Source organism: Mirounga angustirostris, unplaced genomic scaffold (assembly GCF_029215605.1).
Source record: "Mirounga angustirostris isolate CCGP_5_RB_7025 unplaced genomic scaffold, mMirAng1.0.hap1 SCAF_11, whole genome shotgun sequence".
Taxonomy (NCBI): domain Eukaryota; kingdom Metazoa; phylum Chordata; class Mammalia; order Carnivora; family Phocidae; genus Mirounga; species Mirounga angustirostris.
The window spans coordinates 49,990,639-50,008,224 of record NW_026991719.1 but is presented as its reverse complement, the minus strand read 5'-3'; the positions used below and the strand labels follow the sequence as shown (position 1 = coordinate 50,008,224).

Sequence of the window (17,586 nt, the reverse complement as noted above, 5' to 3'; positions counted from 1 at the left end):
AAAATTCATCCATCAACAAGCTACCTTTCATATTCCTGAGGATGTGAGGGAGAATCCTGGAACGGTGTGTGTGTGTCCGCGCTCTCGCTGGCGCGCGCGCACGCACACGCACTTGCGTTAGCAAAAAGAAGCTTGGAAAGCTGCAGAGGGTAAAGTTGAGGCTTTATCTTTTTTATGTGACCTTAGATAGGTCCCTTCCATCTTCTAAATCTCCATTTATTTATCTGTAAAATGAAGATACTAACGCCTGTGTTCACACGGTTTTCCTGAGAAGCGAAAGTAATGAGGATGAAAGCCCCAAAAGAGTACACAATAGGAGAAAGGATCCGAGGGGAGTATGCAGAGCGAGGGCTGGGGGAAGGGAGGCAGGAGAGTGTTGGCATGGCTCCACTGGAGCAGGATCTTATTATTTCAGAGGTTGGCCTAACACCTCTGGCAACTTTGGAGAGGACTTTTCGCTGACTCGACACAATTGGCACAGCTGGGAGCCCCACAATAAACAGCATCTAACTACAGCACGGAGGGGAGGGCAGAAAGAGGTGGCCTCCGCCTTCTCCCGGGTGAAGGTCATTTACCCCCATCCTCTCCCTGCACCCCACCTCCCAGTTCTGAAGCCTTGGCAGGGGACAAAGGCAGTCGGTTGGGACCCTCCTCCTACGCTTCTCTCAGTCAAGCACTCCTGGAGCTGGAGGGCGGAGAGGCAGAGCCTGCCAGCTGGGATGGAACAACCTGACTGAAGGGGAGGTCCGGGGCGGAGGGGATTGAGCTGTAGGGCTGTGGAGGAGGGGAGGCGGAGGGGGCGCTTGGGCTTTCATTCGATCCAGCCCTGCCAGCCCAGCCTGCCTGAGACAACCCGCGCCAGCCACGCAGGCCTCAGAGAAGCCGGACTTCGCGGGCACCATGCAGTGGATAAGGGGCGGATCAGGAATGGTGAGTGCATATAACCCCGGTTTACCCTCCCTAAGCCTCAGTCCCCCTGGCCCCACCCTCCACCTCCGGCTTCTTCATCAGCCGCCCTGCAGTGAGGCCCCTGGCTTCTGCCCACCGCCCTCTCCGCCACTGTCCTTGAGACAGTAGCGAGCTTGCTGTGGCCATTTTAGGAGCCCTTGCTCACTCGCCTGCTGAAGAAAGACCCCTCCCATCCCCCTCCGCATCCCTACGTACTCCCCCCCATTGGGGTGAAATGAGAGTGGGGGTCACCTGGAAGGCCAATGAGGCAAGGGGGGCTGGCAGAGGGTCTTTGGGAACAGTGAGTCTTGAAGGTGCCCGGTGAGCTGGTATGGGTTTGGGAGGGAGAGGGTAATCAAAAAGCTTGGGATTGTGGAGAAGGCAGTATGGGAGAGATTCATGGTCTCCCAAAAAGGCTGCATGTACCCCTTCACTCTGGCCAGTCTCAGGGCTTGAGGGCCAGGGAGTGACTCTCAGGGACGCTGCATAGGGGGGCCCTGGAGCTCTTCCTTGCCTGGGCTGGAGTCACCCTGTTCACACTTGGGGTTTTGTAAAGGAGAGAGAGCTGCAGAAACCCTCATCCTGGGATTAGGTCTGAGCCCTATTCAGTTAGAAGAGCTCTTTCTTATCCCCAACCCCATTCAAGGAGTGTGTGCTTGTGTGTGTGTGTGTTTAGTATTATCCTCCAACAGTTCATTGTATGCTATGGTGCTCCCATCTCCACCTGGAGACCTTGGAATGACTTCCCTTGAAGAGAGGAAGTGGTGGCTGCATCTTGATGCATCTCTCACTCAGCCAGAGGTAGCTCAAGTCTGGTCAGGGACTCTGGGGGTTTGGAGGCATGGGCAGGAGGGTCTTAGAGGGCAGTTGGGTTGGGTCAGCAGGTGCTGATGGCAATCTTAGCCCACACTTCTGCACTGCCAGCCACAACCCACAGCTGAAGAAAATTAGCCTGAAGCAGTTGGTAAAAACTGATATTTAACTCATTTTTTACTCCTGTTCTGGAAGGGGAGAGGAATTTGGTATGGATTAGGACTGTATTCAGAGGAGCTGTCCTCCTCCTTTCCTCATGGTTTCCTTAGGATTCTGTTTCACTGGTTCTTAAAGGCATCCAGTTTATATTCCTATATGCCAGAGCTTTAAGAGACTCTTCTCAGACTTCCCTCTTTCCCTGGGGTCCCATCAAAGCTGTTTCAAATGTTTGTAGAACCAGAAAAGGTTAGATCAGGAAAACACCTTCAAGTCCTTGTCATCCATTCAGGAAAGCGGCAACCCAGAGAATGGGAGAGACTTGCCCAGGGCCAAACAGCTCCATGAAGGCAAAACTGAGTCTAGCACAGGAGTCTTCTGTCTTTTTGTCATTGTCCCTCTCCACTGCTTCACAGAAACTTCAGTTCAAATGGTGCTGATAGGCAGAGAGGGACAAACAGCCATGATCTTGGGAAAGAACTTCTTTCAGGATGAACTAATGTCATGAAATTTGTCTGAAAAACAAAACAAAACATGACAGTCCTGGTATTCTGGCAGCTGAGTATGGGTGAGACCTCCCACCTCTTCTAAATATATTTTAGCATAAGGGTCAAGAGCCACCCATTGACAACAGATTGAAGTAATGGGAGAAATCTGGAGTTTTGCCATTTGTGTGTGAGAGAAAAGAGGGAGTAACAGATACCTTGTAGAGACTATGGAGTTAAAGATTGATGGGGAATTCTTATAATATTTTTAGGGGACTTGAGTGGTGAATATTATATGATGAAAGCATTTATTTAATCATTTCCTAGAAATCAAGAAACTTTATTCTAGTCTGGAGGCAGGAAATCTCTAGTCTTGGCCCTGCTATTGTTTTGATAGGAAAGTTTGGGCCTCAGTTTTCTTACCTGTTAAATGGGCCTATTGATGATTACCAAAATTCCTTTGAGGTCTGAGAGTCTCAGACTCCTAAAAGTAAATGTTGGACAAAATGTAACTAGTGGCTCATTATGAAAAAAAAGACAAGGAATATTTATTTAGCCACCATTTTATAATGTTGCTAGTCAAAAGGTCTTTACTCCTTGTTCTTTCATTTGCAAAGTGCTTGAAATTTATATTAGGCTTTTTATAATAGTGGGGTTTCTTTTTAGAACATTTGACTATTTTAACTGATTGCAAGTGTCACATGTGAATCAAAGTCCTTGAACATAAAACATCGGTAAGGATTTTACAGAATAAAATCTTTCTCAGTAGAGTGTTAAAAAACCTGTGAGTTCATTTTTGATGGTAAATTGTTTAGCATATTTATTCATAACTTCTGTTTGCAATGCAATTTGTGTTGGGTTAGGCATAGAGTGGAAAGAATGCTGGTCTCAGAGTCACAAGTCTGAGGATGAAGTCCTGGCTTTTATACTTCTCAGCTCTGAAACAATTGCCAGTTGTCAAACTTCTTTCATCCTCAGTATTCTCATCTATAAAATGGGTGTAAAATACCTTATTTCATAGTTGCTATTGAGGTTGTTAATTTGTTAAAAAAATATAGAGTATCTACTATGAGTTGGCACTGATTTAGGTGCTGGAGACAGTGAACAAAAACAAATTCTACATTCTCATGGATCTTACATTCTGGAGGCTGAGTGTTCACTAAACAATTACACAAATTAATATATAATATGGCAGGAGGTGCTAAGCACTAAGAAGAAAAAGATAACCTGGTAAAAGAATAGAGATAAATAGGGGATGGGATGATATATTAGACAGATGATTCAGAGCCTCTCTGATTAAGAGACATTTGAGCAGAGATGTGTAGGAAATGAAGAAACAAGCTCTGTGCAGATATTTAGGAGAAGAAGGCTCTACACATAAGAAATAGCCAGAGGAGGCATTGTGGAGAGAGAGGTGGAGCACAACTTGTTTGTTTAAGGAACAGCATGGAAGCCAGTTTCCCCAGGAACATTTAATCTGAGTGATATTGGTAGCTTTTGGAAGGTTTGAATATGTAAGGAACATAATCTGACTTAAAATTTAACAGAATAAATTGTAGTGGGGCAAAGGTAAAAAGTGTAAGGAGGTTCTTACAATAGTCCAGGTTAGAGGTGATGGTGGCTTGGATGAGGGTAAAAAGGCTATACCCAGAATCATTTGTAGATAATGGCTGTCCAGTTTTCCCAACACATTCCTTTTTCCTTTCTGACCACCCATCTGATTCTCATATGGCTGAGTGTGGGGCTAGAATGAATGAAGGATGGGTGGATGTAGGCAAGGACATTTCACATCTAAGTCAATGATCAAATGATCTGCTTTGGGTTTCTGGCCTCTGATGGGGCTAATTGAGGGTTTGTTCTATGTGAATTACCAGTGAGCCTGTTCCTTGCTTTCTAGGATTCTGGACAATAAGATTAATTATATTATTACTACTTTAGAGATGTGGTATACTTAACATATATAATATCTGGAATAACTCATTTTAATACCCTCATTTATATGACAAAAGTATTTTGAATAATAATCATGTAGTAATCAGTACTAATAATTATTTTATTGTTTTGCTTTTAATTTTAAAATAATTAGCAATGAAAAAGAATAAACTTCAATTTAAAAGATATTTAAATTCAGTAACATTTCACATATAACCTAAAATGTGTGCTTACTGAACAAAAATAGTACACATTGCAGTTTGTATTGTTTTTGCTGTTTTAAATTTTAAGCACAAATAAAAACTCCAGTTGGTCAAATAGAATGACAGAATTGAAGTGACTTACATTCTATTTCTTTGACTTTACAATCCCTGTGCTATCATTGTTTACTTTGAACCTACTATTTAAATGATGAAACATATAGTACCAGAGGGATTGCAGACTGAAATTCACCCAAAGCTACCTTGAATGATTTTAAAGCTTTGCAAGTGAAATGAACTGAAGGAACACCTGTAAAGTCTGTGTATAGGGGGGGGGTGCACAACTGAATCCACTTCCCTATAGAATACAGTGTTATTAAAGGAAAGTAATATAAGGTGATGATTTAAAACTCAGTTTTAAATTGTTTAACAACAATTGCTTTGAATTTTGACCAACAAAGGTTTTATTCAGGGAGGAGTATTTTATTACTGACATTGTTTAAAATTACTGATCCATAGTGAAAAAAAAATACTTTGACTTTTCATCTTTTAAAAAAATCTGTATAGATAGTGCACTCCTTTTTATTTTTATTTTTTAATTTAATTTTATTATGTTATGTTAATCACCATACATTACATCATTAGTTTTTGATGTAGTGTTCCATTATTCATTGTTTGCATATAACACCCAGTGCTCCATTCAGTATGTGCCCTCTTTAATACCCATCACCAGGCTAACCCATCCCCCCACCCCCCTCCCCTCTAGAACTCTAAATTTGTTTCTCAGAGTCCATAGTCTCTCATGGTTCGTCTCCTCCTCCGATTTCCCGCCTTCGTTTTTCCCTTCCTGTTATCTTCCTCTTTTTTTTTTTTTTAACATATAATGTATTATTTGTTTCAGAGGTACAGGTCTGTGATTCAACAGTCTTACACAATTCACAGTGCTCACCATAGCACATACCCTCCCCAGTGTCTATCACCCAGCCATCCCATCCCTCCCACCCCCCACCACTCCAGCAAACCTCAGTTTGTTTCCTGAGATTAAGAATTCCTCGTATCAGTGAAATCATATGATACATGTCTTTCTCTGATTGACTTCTTTCACTCAGCGTAATACCCTCCAGTTCCATCCACGTCATTGCAAATGGCAAGATTTCATTATTTTTGATGGCTGCATAATATTCCATTTTGTGTGTGTGTGTGTGTGTGTGTGTGTGTGTGTACACATATATATACCACATCTTCTTTATCCATTCATCTGTTGATGGACATCTTGGCTCTTTCCACAGTTTGGCTATTGTGGACATTGCTGCTATAAACATCGGGGTTCACATACCCCTTTGGGTCCCTACATTTGTATCTTTGGGGTAAATACCCAGTAGTGCAATTGCTGGATTATATGGTAGCTTTATTTCCAACTTTTTGAGGAACCTCCATACTGTTTTCCAGAGTGGCTGCACCAGCTTGCATTCCCACCAACAGTGTAGGAGGGTTCCCCTTTCTCCACATCCCTGCCAACATCTGTCATTTCCTGACTTGTTAATTTTAACCATTCTGACTGGTGTGAGGTGGTATCTCATTGAGGTTTTGATTTGGATTTCCCTGATGACGAGCGATGTTGAGCACTTTTTCATGTGTCTGTTGGCCGTTTGGATGTCTTCTTTGGAAAAATGTCTGTTCATGTCTTCTGCCCATTTCTTGATTGGATCATTTATTCTTTGGGTGTTGAATTTGATAAGTTCTTTATAGATTTTGGATACTAGCCCTTTATCTGATATGTCATTTGCAAATATCTTCTCCTATTCTGTCAGTTGTCTTTTGGTTTTGTTGACTGTTTCTTTTGCTGTGCAAAAGCTTTTTATCCTGATGAAGTCCCAATAGTTCATTTTTGCCCTTGCTTCCCTTGCCTTTGGCGATGTTTCCAGGAAGAAGTTGCTGCAGCTGAGGTCGAAGAGGTTGCTACCTGTGTTCTCCTTTAGGATTTTGATGGACTCCTGTCTCACATTTAGGTCTTTCAACCATTTTGAGTCTATTTTTGTGTGTGGTGTAAGGAAATGGTCCAGTTTCATTCTTCTGCATGTGGCTGTCCAATTTTCCCAACACCATTTGTTGAAGAGACTGTCTTTTTTCCATTGAACATTCTTTCCTGCTTTGTCGAAGATTAGTTGACCATAGCGTTGAGGGTCCATTTCTGGGCTCTCTATTCTGTTCCATCGATCTATGTGTCTGTTTTTGTGCCAGTACCATACTGTCTTGGTGATTACAGCTTTGTAATAGAACTTGAAGTCCGGAATTGTGATGCCGCCAGCTTTGCTTTTCTTTTTCAACATTCCTCTGGCTATTTGGGGTCTTGTCTGGTTCCACACAAATTTAAGGATTATTTGTTCCATTTCTTTGAAAAAAGTGGATAGTATTTTGCTAGGGATTGCATTGAATGTGTAGATTGCTCTAGGTAGCATTGACATCTTCACAATATTTGTTCTTACAATCCATGAGCATGGAACGTTTTTCCATTTCTTTGTGTCTTCCTCAATTTCTTTCATGAGTATTTTATAGTTTTCTGAGTACAGATCCTTTACCTCTTTGGTTAGATTTATTCTTAGGTATCTTATGATTTTGGGTGCAATTGTAAATGGGATCGACTCCTTAATTTCTCTTTCTTCTGTCTTGTTGTTGGTGTATAGGAATGCCACTGATTTCTGTGCATTGATTTTATATCCTGCCACTTGACTGAATTCCTGTATGAGTTCTAGCAGTTTTGAGGATAGTGCACTCCTTCATTGCCTGCACTAAGGGTTGCCCACTTCTATTGTCCCACCCTTGGTATGCCACTGCTTTGGAAAAGAATATGAAATCGTAGACTAAATTCCATGCCAGATTTCATGTGACCTTTATAAAAGCCACAATGTTGAATTTGGTGAAAATCTCTGAATAGGTAAGATAAAATGGCCAATTAGTAAGTTTAATAGTTGGCTTGATTCTACTATGAATTACAGAGATCTATCTACACTGGCTTAAAACACACAGGTTTTATTTCACACAAAGTAGGTCAGGAGATAAGCATATCAGGGCCAGTATGGCAGCTTCATGAAGCTTTTAAGAACTTCTCTGTTCCACCATCCCAGCATTTAGTTTTCATTGTTGAGGTTGCTTAATGGTCCAAGATGGTTGTGGAGGCTCCAGAACATTTGTTAACATCCACATTCTAAGAAACAGGAAAGTTAAAACAAGAAGAAAAGAACTTGACTATCCTTTTTAAAGAAATCTTCCTAAAGGCCCTATTTAATATTTCTACTTATACCTCATTGGTCAGAACTGAGTTACAAGGGGCACCTGGGTGGCTCAGTCTTTAAGCGTCTGTCTTCGGCTCATATCATGATCCCGCGGTCCTGGGATCGAGCCCCGCATCAGGCTCCCTACTCAGCGGGAAGTCTGCTTCTCCCTCTCCCACTCCCCCTGCTTGTGTTCCCTCTCTCGCTATCTCTCTCTCTCTGTCAAATAAATAAAATAAAATAAAAAATAACTGAGTTACAAGAGTGCTTTCAGTTGCAAGGGAAACTTGGGAAAGTAGTCATGTAAACTGGGTGGCAATGTGCACAGCCAACAATCAGCTGCAAGGTTTCTGATACAAAAGAAGAAGGGGAGAGTGGGCTGTGGGGAGACAACCTACAGTCATTGTCACAGTTAATTCACATGTATGTCTGCCAGCGTAAAAACACAGAATCTCAGGACTTGAATTTGACTTTGGACTATAAGCCATAGCCTGATTGATGTGGCCATAGTTAAAATACCACCATCAATCTGGTGAAAGATCAATCAAGACGTGACATACCCTAGTATTCCTTTGCTTCCTCTCAGTGACAGAGTCTTCTTTTGAGACCAAATGAATGGTGATATCCCTCACAGAAATGAGGAATGCAAAATGAGGAACAGTGTTTAGGGAGGAGGTGGAGAGAGGAGATGACAAGTACAGTCTGAGCCATGTTGAGTCTGAGATGTTTGGAAAGCCTCGTATGCGGCATATCCAGTAGGCAGTTGATGATCTACATATGGAGCTCAGAGGATTGAGAGGTATTAGTGACAGATGAAGTTCTGACAATAGATGAACTACTAAGTATTTCAAAATCCGTTTCAGCCTGGGGAAGTGAGGGATGGGAACAAAACCTGAGCCTTCTTTTTTGAGGTGTTTTCCTAACCTAGAGCAGATCAAGTCCACTCTGTTATCTACTTTCCAGAATTTCATGGCAAGTATAGTTTCAGGCTTTATTCTTTATAGTGCTCATGTTGCTTCTGGGCTGCCTCAGCTATGATGTCCAAGTTGATGGACATTGGGAATAATTTAGTCCAACTCCTTAGATCAGGGGTCAGCAAACTGCAGTCTGCCAGTCAAATCCAGCCTACAGGCTAAGAATGGTTTTTATATTTTTAAATTGCTGGAAAAAGATTGAAAAAAGAATAATATCTTGTGACATATACATGAAATTATATGAAAATTTATATGAAATTCAAATCTCAGTGTCCAAAAATTAAGTTTTATGGAAACACGGCCATGCCCATTTTGCCTTTATGATACAAAGATAGAGTTGAGCACTTGTGACAGAGACCATATAGCCTGCAAAGCCTACAACATTCACTATTTGACCCATTACAGAAAAGGTTTGCAGACCTACCTGAATGCCCTAGAATTACCATGGCAGTGCCTCAAGGAGAGGAGGTGGGCAGGGGCAGCCAGAAATTCAGGTCTCCCATCTTTGATCTATGAAGAAGAGCACCTGGGGTTTTTTCTTTACATGTTGGATTGTTGCTTAAGGTTTTGGAAAAGGGTTTTGCTTGCCCTGCATCCCCCCCCCCCACCTGTTACACAAAATGTTGAATACCACTCATTTTATAGATTGTGAAAACTGGGTCTCAGAGGGGAAAGTGCTTGACCCAAAACCACACAGCTACTCAGTAACTGGGAAAAGAATCCACGTATCTCAATTCCCACTTAAGTGTGCCTTCTGCAATCTTCATTAGTAGGGGGCAAGGGAAGGGAAGCTCACCTGTTATATGCCAGTTATACTAAATGTAATCTCAGTCAATCCTCACATTAGCCCCTACAAAATGGGTTTTAATGTCCACATTTGTTAGTTGATAAGTTCATGTAACAAATATTTGCTGAGCACCTACCATGTGATAGGTACTCTTTTAGTCATTGGGGATAAAGCAGGGAATGAAACAGAAAAATGTCCCTGCCCTTTGAGAGTTCATAGCCTAGTCTGGCTTAGAAACAGGGATAAAAGTTTAAGTACCTTGCCCAGGGCTAAATAAAGGGCAGCATCAGATTTCAAATTAAGATCTGATTTAAAAAGCCTTACTCTTTCCACAACCCACCCACCCAGCTACAACCCATTCACCCCCATCCCTCTATCCATCCCTCATCCCCTCACTTATTTACTCACCCATGCACACATCAATTTATTTGGTCCATCCATCCATTCATACATTTATCCAATGTATTTATTGATTATTTATAAACTGCTAGGTGCTGGTGATACAGCAAGCAGAGTTCTCTAGCTTTCATCACTCCATCTTGGTATTAGCAACACCGTATAATGTTTAAGAGCACAGACCCTGGAACCATATTGCCTGCATTCAAATACTTGTTCTGGCCACTAATTGTCTGTGTGGTCTTGGGCAGCCTACTTAACACCTCAAGGTCCTCATTTTTAAAGTTGGGAAAATAGGGGCACTTGGGTGGCTCAGTCGTTAAGTGTCTGCCTTCGGCTCAGGTCATGATCCCAGGACCCTGGTATCAAGCCCCGTTATCGGGCTGGTTCCCTGCTCAGCAGGAAGCCTGCTTCTCCCTCTCCCCTTGCTTGTGTTCCCTTTCTTGCTGTGTCTCTCTCTGTCAAATAAATAAATAAATAAATAAATAAAATATTTAAAAAAATAAATAAAGCTGGGAAAATAGTAGTATACACCCATTTGATAGTGTTGTTGTGAGGATTAAATGAGTGAATGCATGTAAGGTACTTTAAACAATGCCTGGAGGAGAGTAAAAGCTATATAAATATTTATTGTTTTTATTTTTATATTCCCTTCAGAGCCAGAGCCCATCCCATTTGGCTCAGAACCACAGCTTCATTTGTTTGCAATTGCCAACTAATCATATTACATTCCTCAGGGTCCTTTCTAGCTAATCTGAAGAAGAAATTTATGTTAATACTTAATAACAACTCAATATGTTCCCTTCCCCATGTAATAGATGCATGACAAAATTTATTTATCCTGAATAGGTAATATATGCACACGGTACAAAATTCAAAGAGCAGAGAAGGGATTGGGGTAAAAATTAAGTCTTCATAAGTTTTTTTTCTGCCTCTGGTCCTCAGTCACACAGTCTAGAGACAGCCACAGTCATAAGTTTCTTAGGTGTTTGTATAGATATATCCTATGCCTTTTTGAGCATTTACTTATGTACACACACACACTTTCTTTTCTTCATACAGTTAGCATATTCAACAGTTCTCTGTTTGCCTTTTTTTCAATTAACACTGTTCTTGAAGATTATTTCATACCATTACATGCAGATATGCCTCTTTTTGTATGGCTACATAAGATTCTATTGTATCCTTTATTTATGGTCAATTAGTTCCTCTCCAGTCATTTGCCATGATAAAAAATGCTGCAATGGATTTTAACAGGCCATTTAAGAAAATGGATGTTTATCAAGCAGCTACTCTTTCCAGGGAAGTATCTCAGGCTGAGGTGTGGGATAGTCAAGACAAGATGTGGTTTATGCCTTCAGGAGCTTATAATTCAGTAGGGTAGACATAAGTCAGCCTGGGTGAAATACTATAGAAGGTACAAGATGGTGATGTGAGTACAGAAGAGCAAGAATATGGTTGAGGATTGAGCAGGCTTCCTAGAATAGAAGTATTTAAGCTGTACTCTCAAGCCTTTCAGATGATGGAGTTGGCCTGGTGTGGGGAGTAGGCATGGTAGGTTAACCAAAAACTGTTCCCAACAGAGGGAACAACATTAGACAAATAATTGAGGCATGAAAGGGATAGTATGTTCTGGAAATACAATATGGGTGCTCTGGGGTGGCTGGATCCAGTAATCATGGCAAGGTGAACTGGGGCCACATCAAGAAAGACCTTGAATCCTTGAATACCATACTCAAAAGTTTTGCCTTGTTAGAAAGGGCAATGACATAAGACTGAGTGGTGGGGGGCTCCTTTCATGGCACAGTTGGAGAGGGTAAGAAAAGGGGAGAGGTTGCATTGATAGCTAGAGGTAGTACACACACATACACACACACACACAATGTCCTAGTCCAAGCTGTCAGGCAGGAGGACTTCCCTCTTAGCATTTTTGTTTTATTTAGGTATTCAATTAATTGGACGGGACCCATTCACATTGGAGAGGACACTCTGCTTTACTCTGTCTATGGATTCAAATGTTAATCTCATCTAGAAATACCCAGAATAATGTTTGACCAAATGTCTGGGTACCCTGTGGCCCAGTAAAGTTGATACATAAAATTAACCATCACATAGCCTCACTTATCTTCTGAGTATGCTGTGAGAATCAGATGAGTGAGTAGACAGGAAAGGGCTGTGTGAACTCTGCTATTCTCTATCCATATAAGGAGTAATTAGTATTTCTGACAAGACAGAGGGGTATTCACTTGGATGGGCAGAATACAATCTTTTCTTCTGCCCTGAATTCAGACCTCAGAAGACCAGACCTAACGTTTTGCTGAGTGCTAAGAGATGCAATAAGAATTTCATTTACAAGGAACAAATCCTCCTACCCAAGCCTGAGGTTTCCTGAATTCTCTGCTTGAGGAGAGACTGAGAAAGATCCCAAACACATGACATGATGAGAGGAACACCTTAGGAGCCCATTGTTTTGAGAAGTTTTCTCATCATGCTGTTTTTCATGTGTATATGTGTGTGTTAGAACATGACTAGTTCTGCAAGTGATTAAGCTGTTCAGTAATGGAAACCAGGGAGTGGAGGGAAATACATTCATCTAGGTCTAAGAAGCCCTATTGTCATGAGGAAACATTTTGTGAAAGGGTCTGCCTAGCATACTCAGGAAAGTGACATTAAGTTGAGTCAACTGTGTAGAGATTTAGGGAAAGATCTTAATAACTTTGGATTATAATAAAGAAAAGAAAGAGACAATGAGGTTTGTGGGGAGTTTGGGGGAAGCAGCAGGAATAGCATGTACAAAGTCCTTGAGGTTGAAATAGTCTGCTATGCTTGAGGGATAAAAAGAAGGCCAGCATGACTGGAGCACAGGGAGAGAGGGACAAGTGGCATGATAGAATGGTAGACAGTCAGGCAGGGACCAGCTCACACAGGGCCTTGTAGGGCCAAGGAGCTTGTAGGCCCAGGGAAGGTGTGCATCAGCTATCCTCAAAGGCAGTATGGTTCCATGGTTAATAGCACATATTCTGGAACTAGACTGCCCAGGTTCAAATTCTGACTCTGCTACTTCTTAGGTTTGTGACCATGAGCATGTTACCTAAACTTACTGTGCCTCAGTTATGCCCTCTCAAAAATTGGGATAATAATGGTACCACCCATAGCGTTATTATGAAGATTAAGTGAGTTAATATGCTCAGTGTATGTGACAGTGCTGGACACTATTTATTCTAAGTACAATAGGAAGCATTTGAAGCAGTGGAATGATGGGGTTGACTTATTAATCTGAGAAGTTGACTTTTACAAACTCTATAGAGAGTGGATTGAGGAGTACAAAAGTGGAGATGACAAGCCCAATGAAGGGACTGCTGCAGAAATGAAGTCAGTGAGGTTGGGGAGAGGAGGGAAAATTTAACATCATTTTTGGAGATAGAATCAATGGTAATTGCTGCTGGATTGATTGAAAGAGGTGTAGGACAGGGAGGAAATGAGGAAGATGATTGTTAAGCTTCTGGCTCTGCCACTGACTAGCTGTGTAGTTGTGGGCAAGGGATTTAACCATTCTAAGTTTCCTTTTATATTAGTCAGGGTTCTCCAGAGAAACAGTGGCAACAGGGTGTGTGTGTGCGTGTGTGTCTACAGAGGGAGAGGGAGAAAGATTTTAAGGAATTTGTTCATGTGAATATAGAGGTACAAGTCCAAAACCTGCAGGGTAGGCCAGCAAAACAAAGAGTTGCAGTCTAAGTCCAAAGGCAGTCTGCTGGCAGAATTCCTTCTTGCTCAGGGGAGGTCAATCTTTGTTCTATTAAAACTGTCAACTGATTAGATTAGCCCCACTCACATTATTGAATATTATTTGTTTTATTCAAAGTCAACTGATTTAAGTGTTAATTTCATCGAAAATACCTTCACAGAAATATCCAGAATAATGTTTGACCAAATATCTGGGCATTGTGGTCCACTCAAGTTGACACATAAAATAAACCATCATACCTTATCTGTGAAACTTGAAAAATAGTAGTACCTGGTTATTAATACTATTGTTAGGATGAAATGATTTAATCTATGTAAAGCACTTGATACAGTGTCTTTCACATAACAAGGGCTTAATTAATGATAGCCTTTATTATTTTAATACAATAATAATCTCTCACATTTGTTTGGTGTTTTGCATTTTCAAAACACCTTCACACATATGAATTCATATAAGTCTCACAACAGTGTTTGTACTTTAAAGTTGGGGAAACTAAACCTGGGAGAGATGAAATATCTTCTCCACACACCTATCTCCGAACGGAGTCAGGATGAGAAGTAGGTCTGTAACTTTATAGTAACTCCTCAAGCATTACTCTCCCCACTTGCCACAAGTGGATGTTTGACTGGCCTCCTTCATTCCAGAGGTGAAGGGTACCAGTAATAAGATCATGAATGCAATAAGGCTTGAGAAAAATAGCTAATATTTACCAGGCCAGCATTTATTTTGTGCCAGGCACTTTTCTAAATGTTTTGCATGGGTATCTAATTTAATTCTTCCAAACATCCTATGAGGTAGACACAATTCTGTGGGACTCTCAGGCCACATGCTGAGAATTCAAATAACTTTTTCTCCTTTCTCCCTCACCACTATATAGTCCAGGAATGGTGAACACTCAGGGAAACCTTTTGAGTGTTTATGAGTTTTGGGGTGTGTAAAGGACAGTGAAGCCTGACAGAGTACCTTTTGTGTACATAGCAGACACTCTGAATATTTGTGGAATGGAAGAGTGTGCTGATGACGAGCAAACCCCAGGCTACCTGTAGCCACCATGTCTGGAGCTGGCCCAAAAAAGGTATTTGTAGTACATGTTCCCTTTGCCCAGGTAAGATGTCCCTGAACCAGCCAGGCAGTAAGGTGAGGGGAATAGGCTGAAATGGTGAAATGGGAAAGTTCAGAAGTCCTTCCTGGGAAAAATTAACTTCTCTGGATATTAGTTTGCTCATATGCAAAATAGGCCATTCTCTCTCTTTCATTCTCTCTGTCTCTCCTTGTCTCTGTCTCTCCCTTTCTACACACACACACACCCATACACACCACATACACATTTATTCATTCACTTACTCAATAACATTTATTGAGGATCTGCTATGTACCAGGAACTGTTCTAGGCACTGAATGGTGAACAAAACAAACAAAAATCCTGTCCTCATGGAATAGATTTCCGTAGGGAAGATACATGTTAAGCAAATGATTAAGTAGTACATATTATGTTAGTTCTAAGTGCTAATGAGAAAAAATACAGCAGGAAAGAGGAATAAGTATGTGTGTGGATAGTTACAATTTTAAATTCCTATTTCCTGCTGTACTTCTCTCAGAAGGTTGCCATGAGGTTGAAATACTATAAAAGTCTGCAATACTTAGGAAGTTGTGAAGTTCTATTTAAATGCAATTTGCAGTTATTTTTGGAGGGATAATTTTCTCTTTGTCCTTACTTGCTGTTTCTTTCTCTGTCATCAGTGCAGCAAGAGTTCTGGTCTGGAGGACAGGATATTTGGGTTCTAGGCCTGGCCCTGGCATTACAGTTTCTTAAAATTCCAAATGTATAGAACTTTACATATTTTAAAGCACTTTTCTCAGAACTTGGTCTTGTGACTCTTAATCCTTTGTTCTTTCCATTCTCCCAGGAAGCTGTGAGAGCTAGGGTAAGTTGCTTTCCCTCTGAGAAGCAAAGTATTCATCTTCTGTAAAATGGGAATGATTACCCCTCACCCCTTGACAGCCTTCTTGGGCTTTTATGAGGTGTAAACCATATAATGGGGATAAAAGGGCATTATATGTCATAAAATGAGCCTGTAAGGGCAGGTTGTCAGGGTCTGGAGAATTGCTATTCCTGCTTAAGTGAAGAGTATTGTACTTTGTAAACTGGGCATATGTGTGGATGGTGGAAGTTGAGACTTCAGGGCTGGGTGCCACTTACTTTCCTTTCTGAGAAGCTGCTAAGGATGGTGGGGCATCACTGAGCCTCAGAACCTCCTAGAAATAGGAACTATTACATGGAAACACTTGGCATCTCACGATGGGGTGGCAACCAGTGGTAGAACACTTTTGGCCACTCTTTGTTAGAGAGGTGGGAACCAGGACTCATCTCCTGACAACTAATGTACAAATAATTCATGAAAAAAATATACAAATACCTCATGGCCTTTAAAGACCTTCACTTACCTTTTAGATGTGATCTCATTCAGGATGCTGTAGGTGGCAGTAGGGAGCCTTGAATAGGTAGAATCTCCATTTAGTACGCCCCCTAACCTTACTATAAACAATTCTTCACATTTTCTTATATTTATTTTCTTTTATTTTCAATTTTTATTTAAATTTTAGTTAATATACAGCACAATATTGATTTCAGGAGTAGAATTCAGTGATTCATCACTTACATACAATATCCAGTGCTCATCACAACAAGTGTGCTATTCAATACCCATTATCCGTCTAGCCCATCCCCCATCCAACACCCTCCATCAACCCTCAGTTTGTTCCCTATCATTAAGAGACTCTTACAGTTTATTTCCCTCTGTCAGTTTGTTTGTTTTTCCCCCTTCCCATATGGTCATCTGTTTTGGTTTTTAAATTCCATATGTGAGTGAAATCGTATGATATTTGTCTTTCACTGACTGACTTATTTCACTTAGCATAATACACTCTAACTCCATCCATGATATTGTAAATGGTAAGATTTCATTCTTTTTGATGGCTGAGTAATATTCCATCACATATATCTTTGTTATCCATTCATTATTTGAAGGATATTTGGACTCTCCACAGTTTGGCTATTGCTGACAATGCTGTTATAATCATTGGGGTCCATGTACCCCATCAAGTCTGTATTTTTTTATCCTTTGGGTAAATACCTGGTAGTGTAATTGCTGGGTAGTTCTATTTTGAGTTTTTTTTTTTTTAATTTAAATCCAATTAGCCAACATATAGTACATCATTAGTTTTTGAGGAAACTCCATAGTATTCTCCAGAGTGACTGCACTAGTTTCCATTTGCACCAACAGTGCAAGATGGTTCCAATTTCTCTGCATCCTCCCCAACACCTGTTGTTTCTTGTGTTGTTAATTTTAGCCATTCTGACAGGTATGAGGTGGTATCTCATTGTGGTTTTGATTTGTATTTCCCTGATGACAAGTGATGATCAGCGTCTTTTCATGTGTCTGTTAGCCATCTGGATGTCTTCTTTGGAAAAGTGTCTATTCAAGTCTTCTGCCCATTTCTTGATGGGATTCTTTGTTTTTTGGGGTATTGAATTTGATAAGTTCTTTATAGATCTTGGATAATAGCCCTTTATCTGATATGTCATTTGAAAATCTCTTCTCCCATTCCGTAGATTGCCTTTTAGTTCTGTTGACTGTTTCCTTTGCTATGCAGAAGCTTTTTATCTTCATGAAGTCCCAGTAGTTCATTTTTCCCCCCTTACCATTGGTGACATGTCTAGCAAAAAGTTGCTGTGGACAAAGTCGAAGAGGTTACTGCCAGTGTACTCCTCTAGAATTTTGATGAGTACCTGTCTCACATTTAGGTCTTTCACCCATTTTGAGTTTATTTTTCTGTATGGTGTAAGAAAATGGTCCAGTTTCATTCTACATGTGGCT

The 17,586-nt window shown here is 40.9% G+C and overlaps 1 protein-coding gene across 2 annotated transcripts in view; it reads left to right on the top strand.

The window, feature by feature from the left end:
- Positions 1–820: 820 nt before the first annotated feature.
- Positions 821–17,586, top strand: part of ARHGEF9 (Cdc42 guanine nucleotide exchange factor 9) — a 242,054-nt gene continuing 225,288 nt past the window's right edge. For both annotated transcript variants that reach the window (XM_064574140.1, XM_054508226.2), the window contains exon 1: positions 821–930. In XM_064574140.1, the coding sequence (XP_064430210.1) occupies positions 901–930 (30 nt within the window). In that variant the 5' untranslated portion in view covers positions 821–900. The remainder of the gene's footprint in view (positions 931–17,586) is intronic.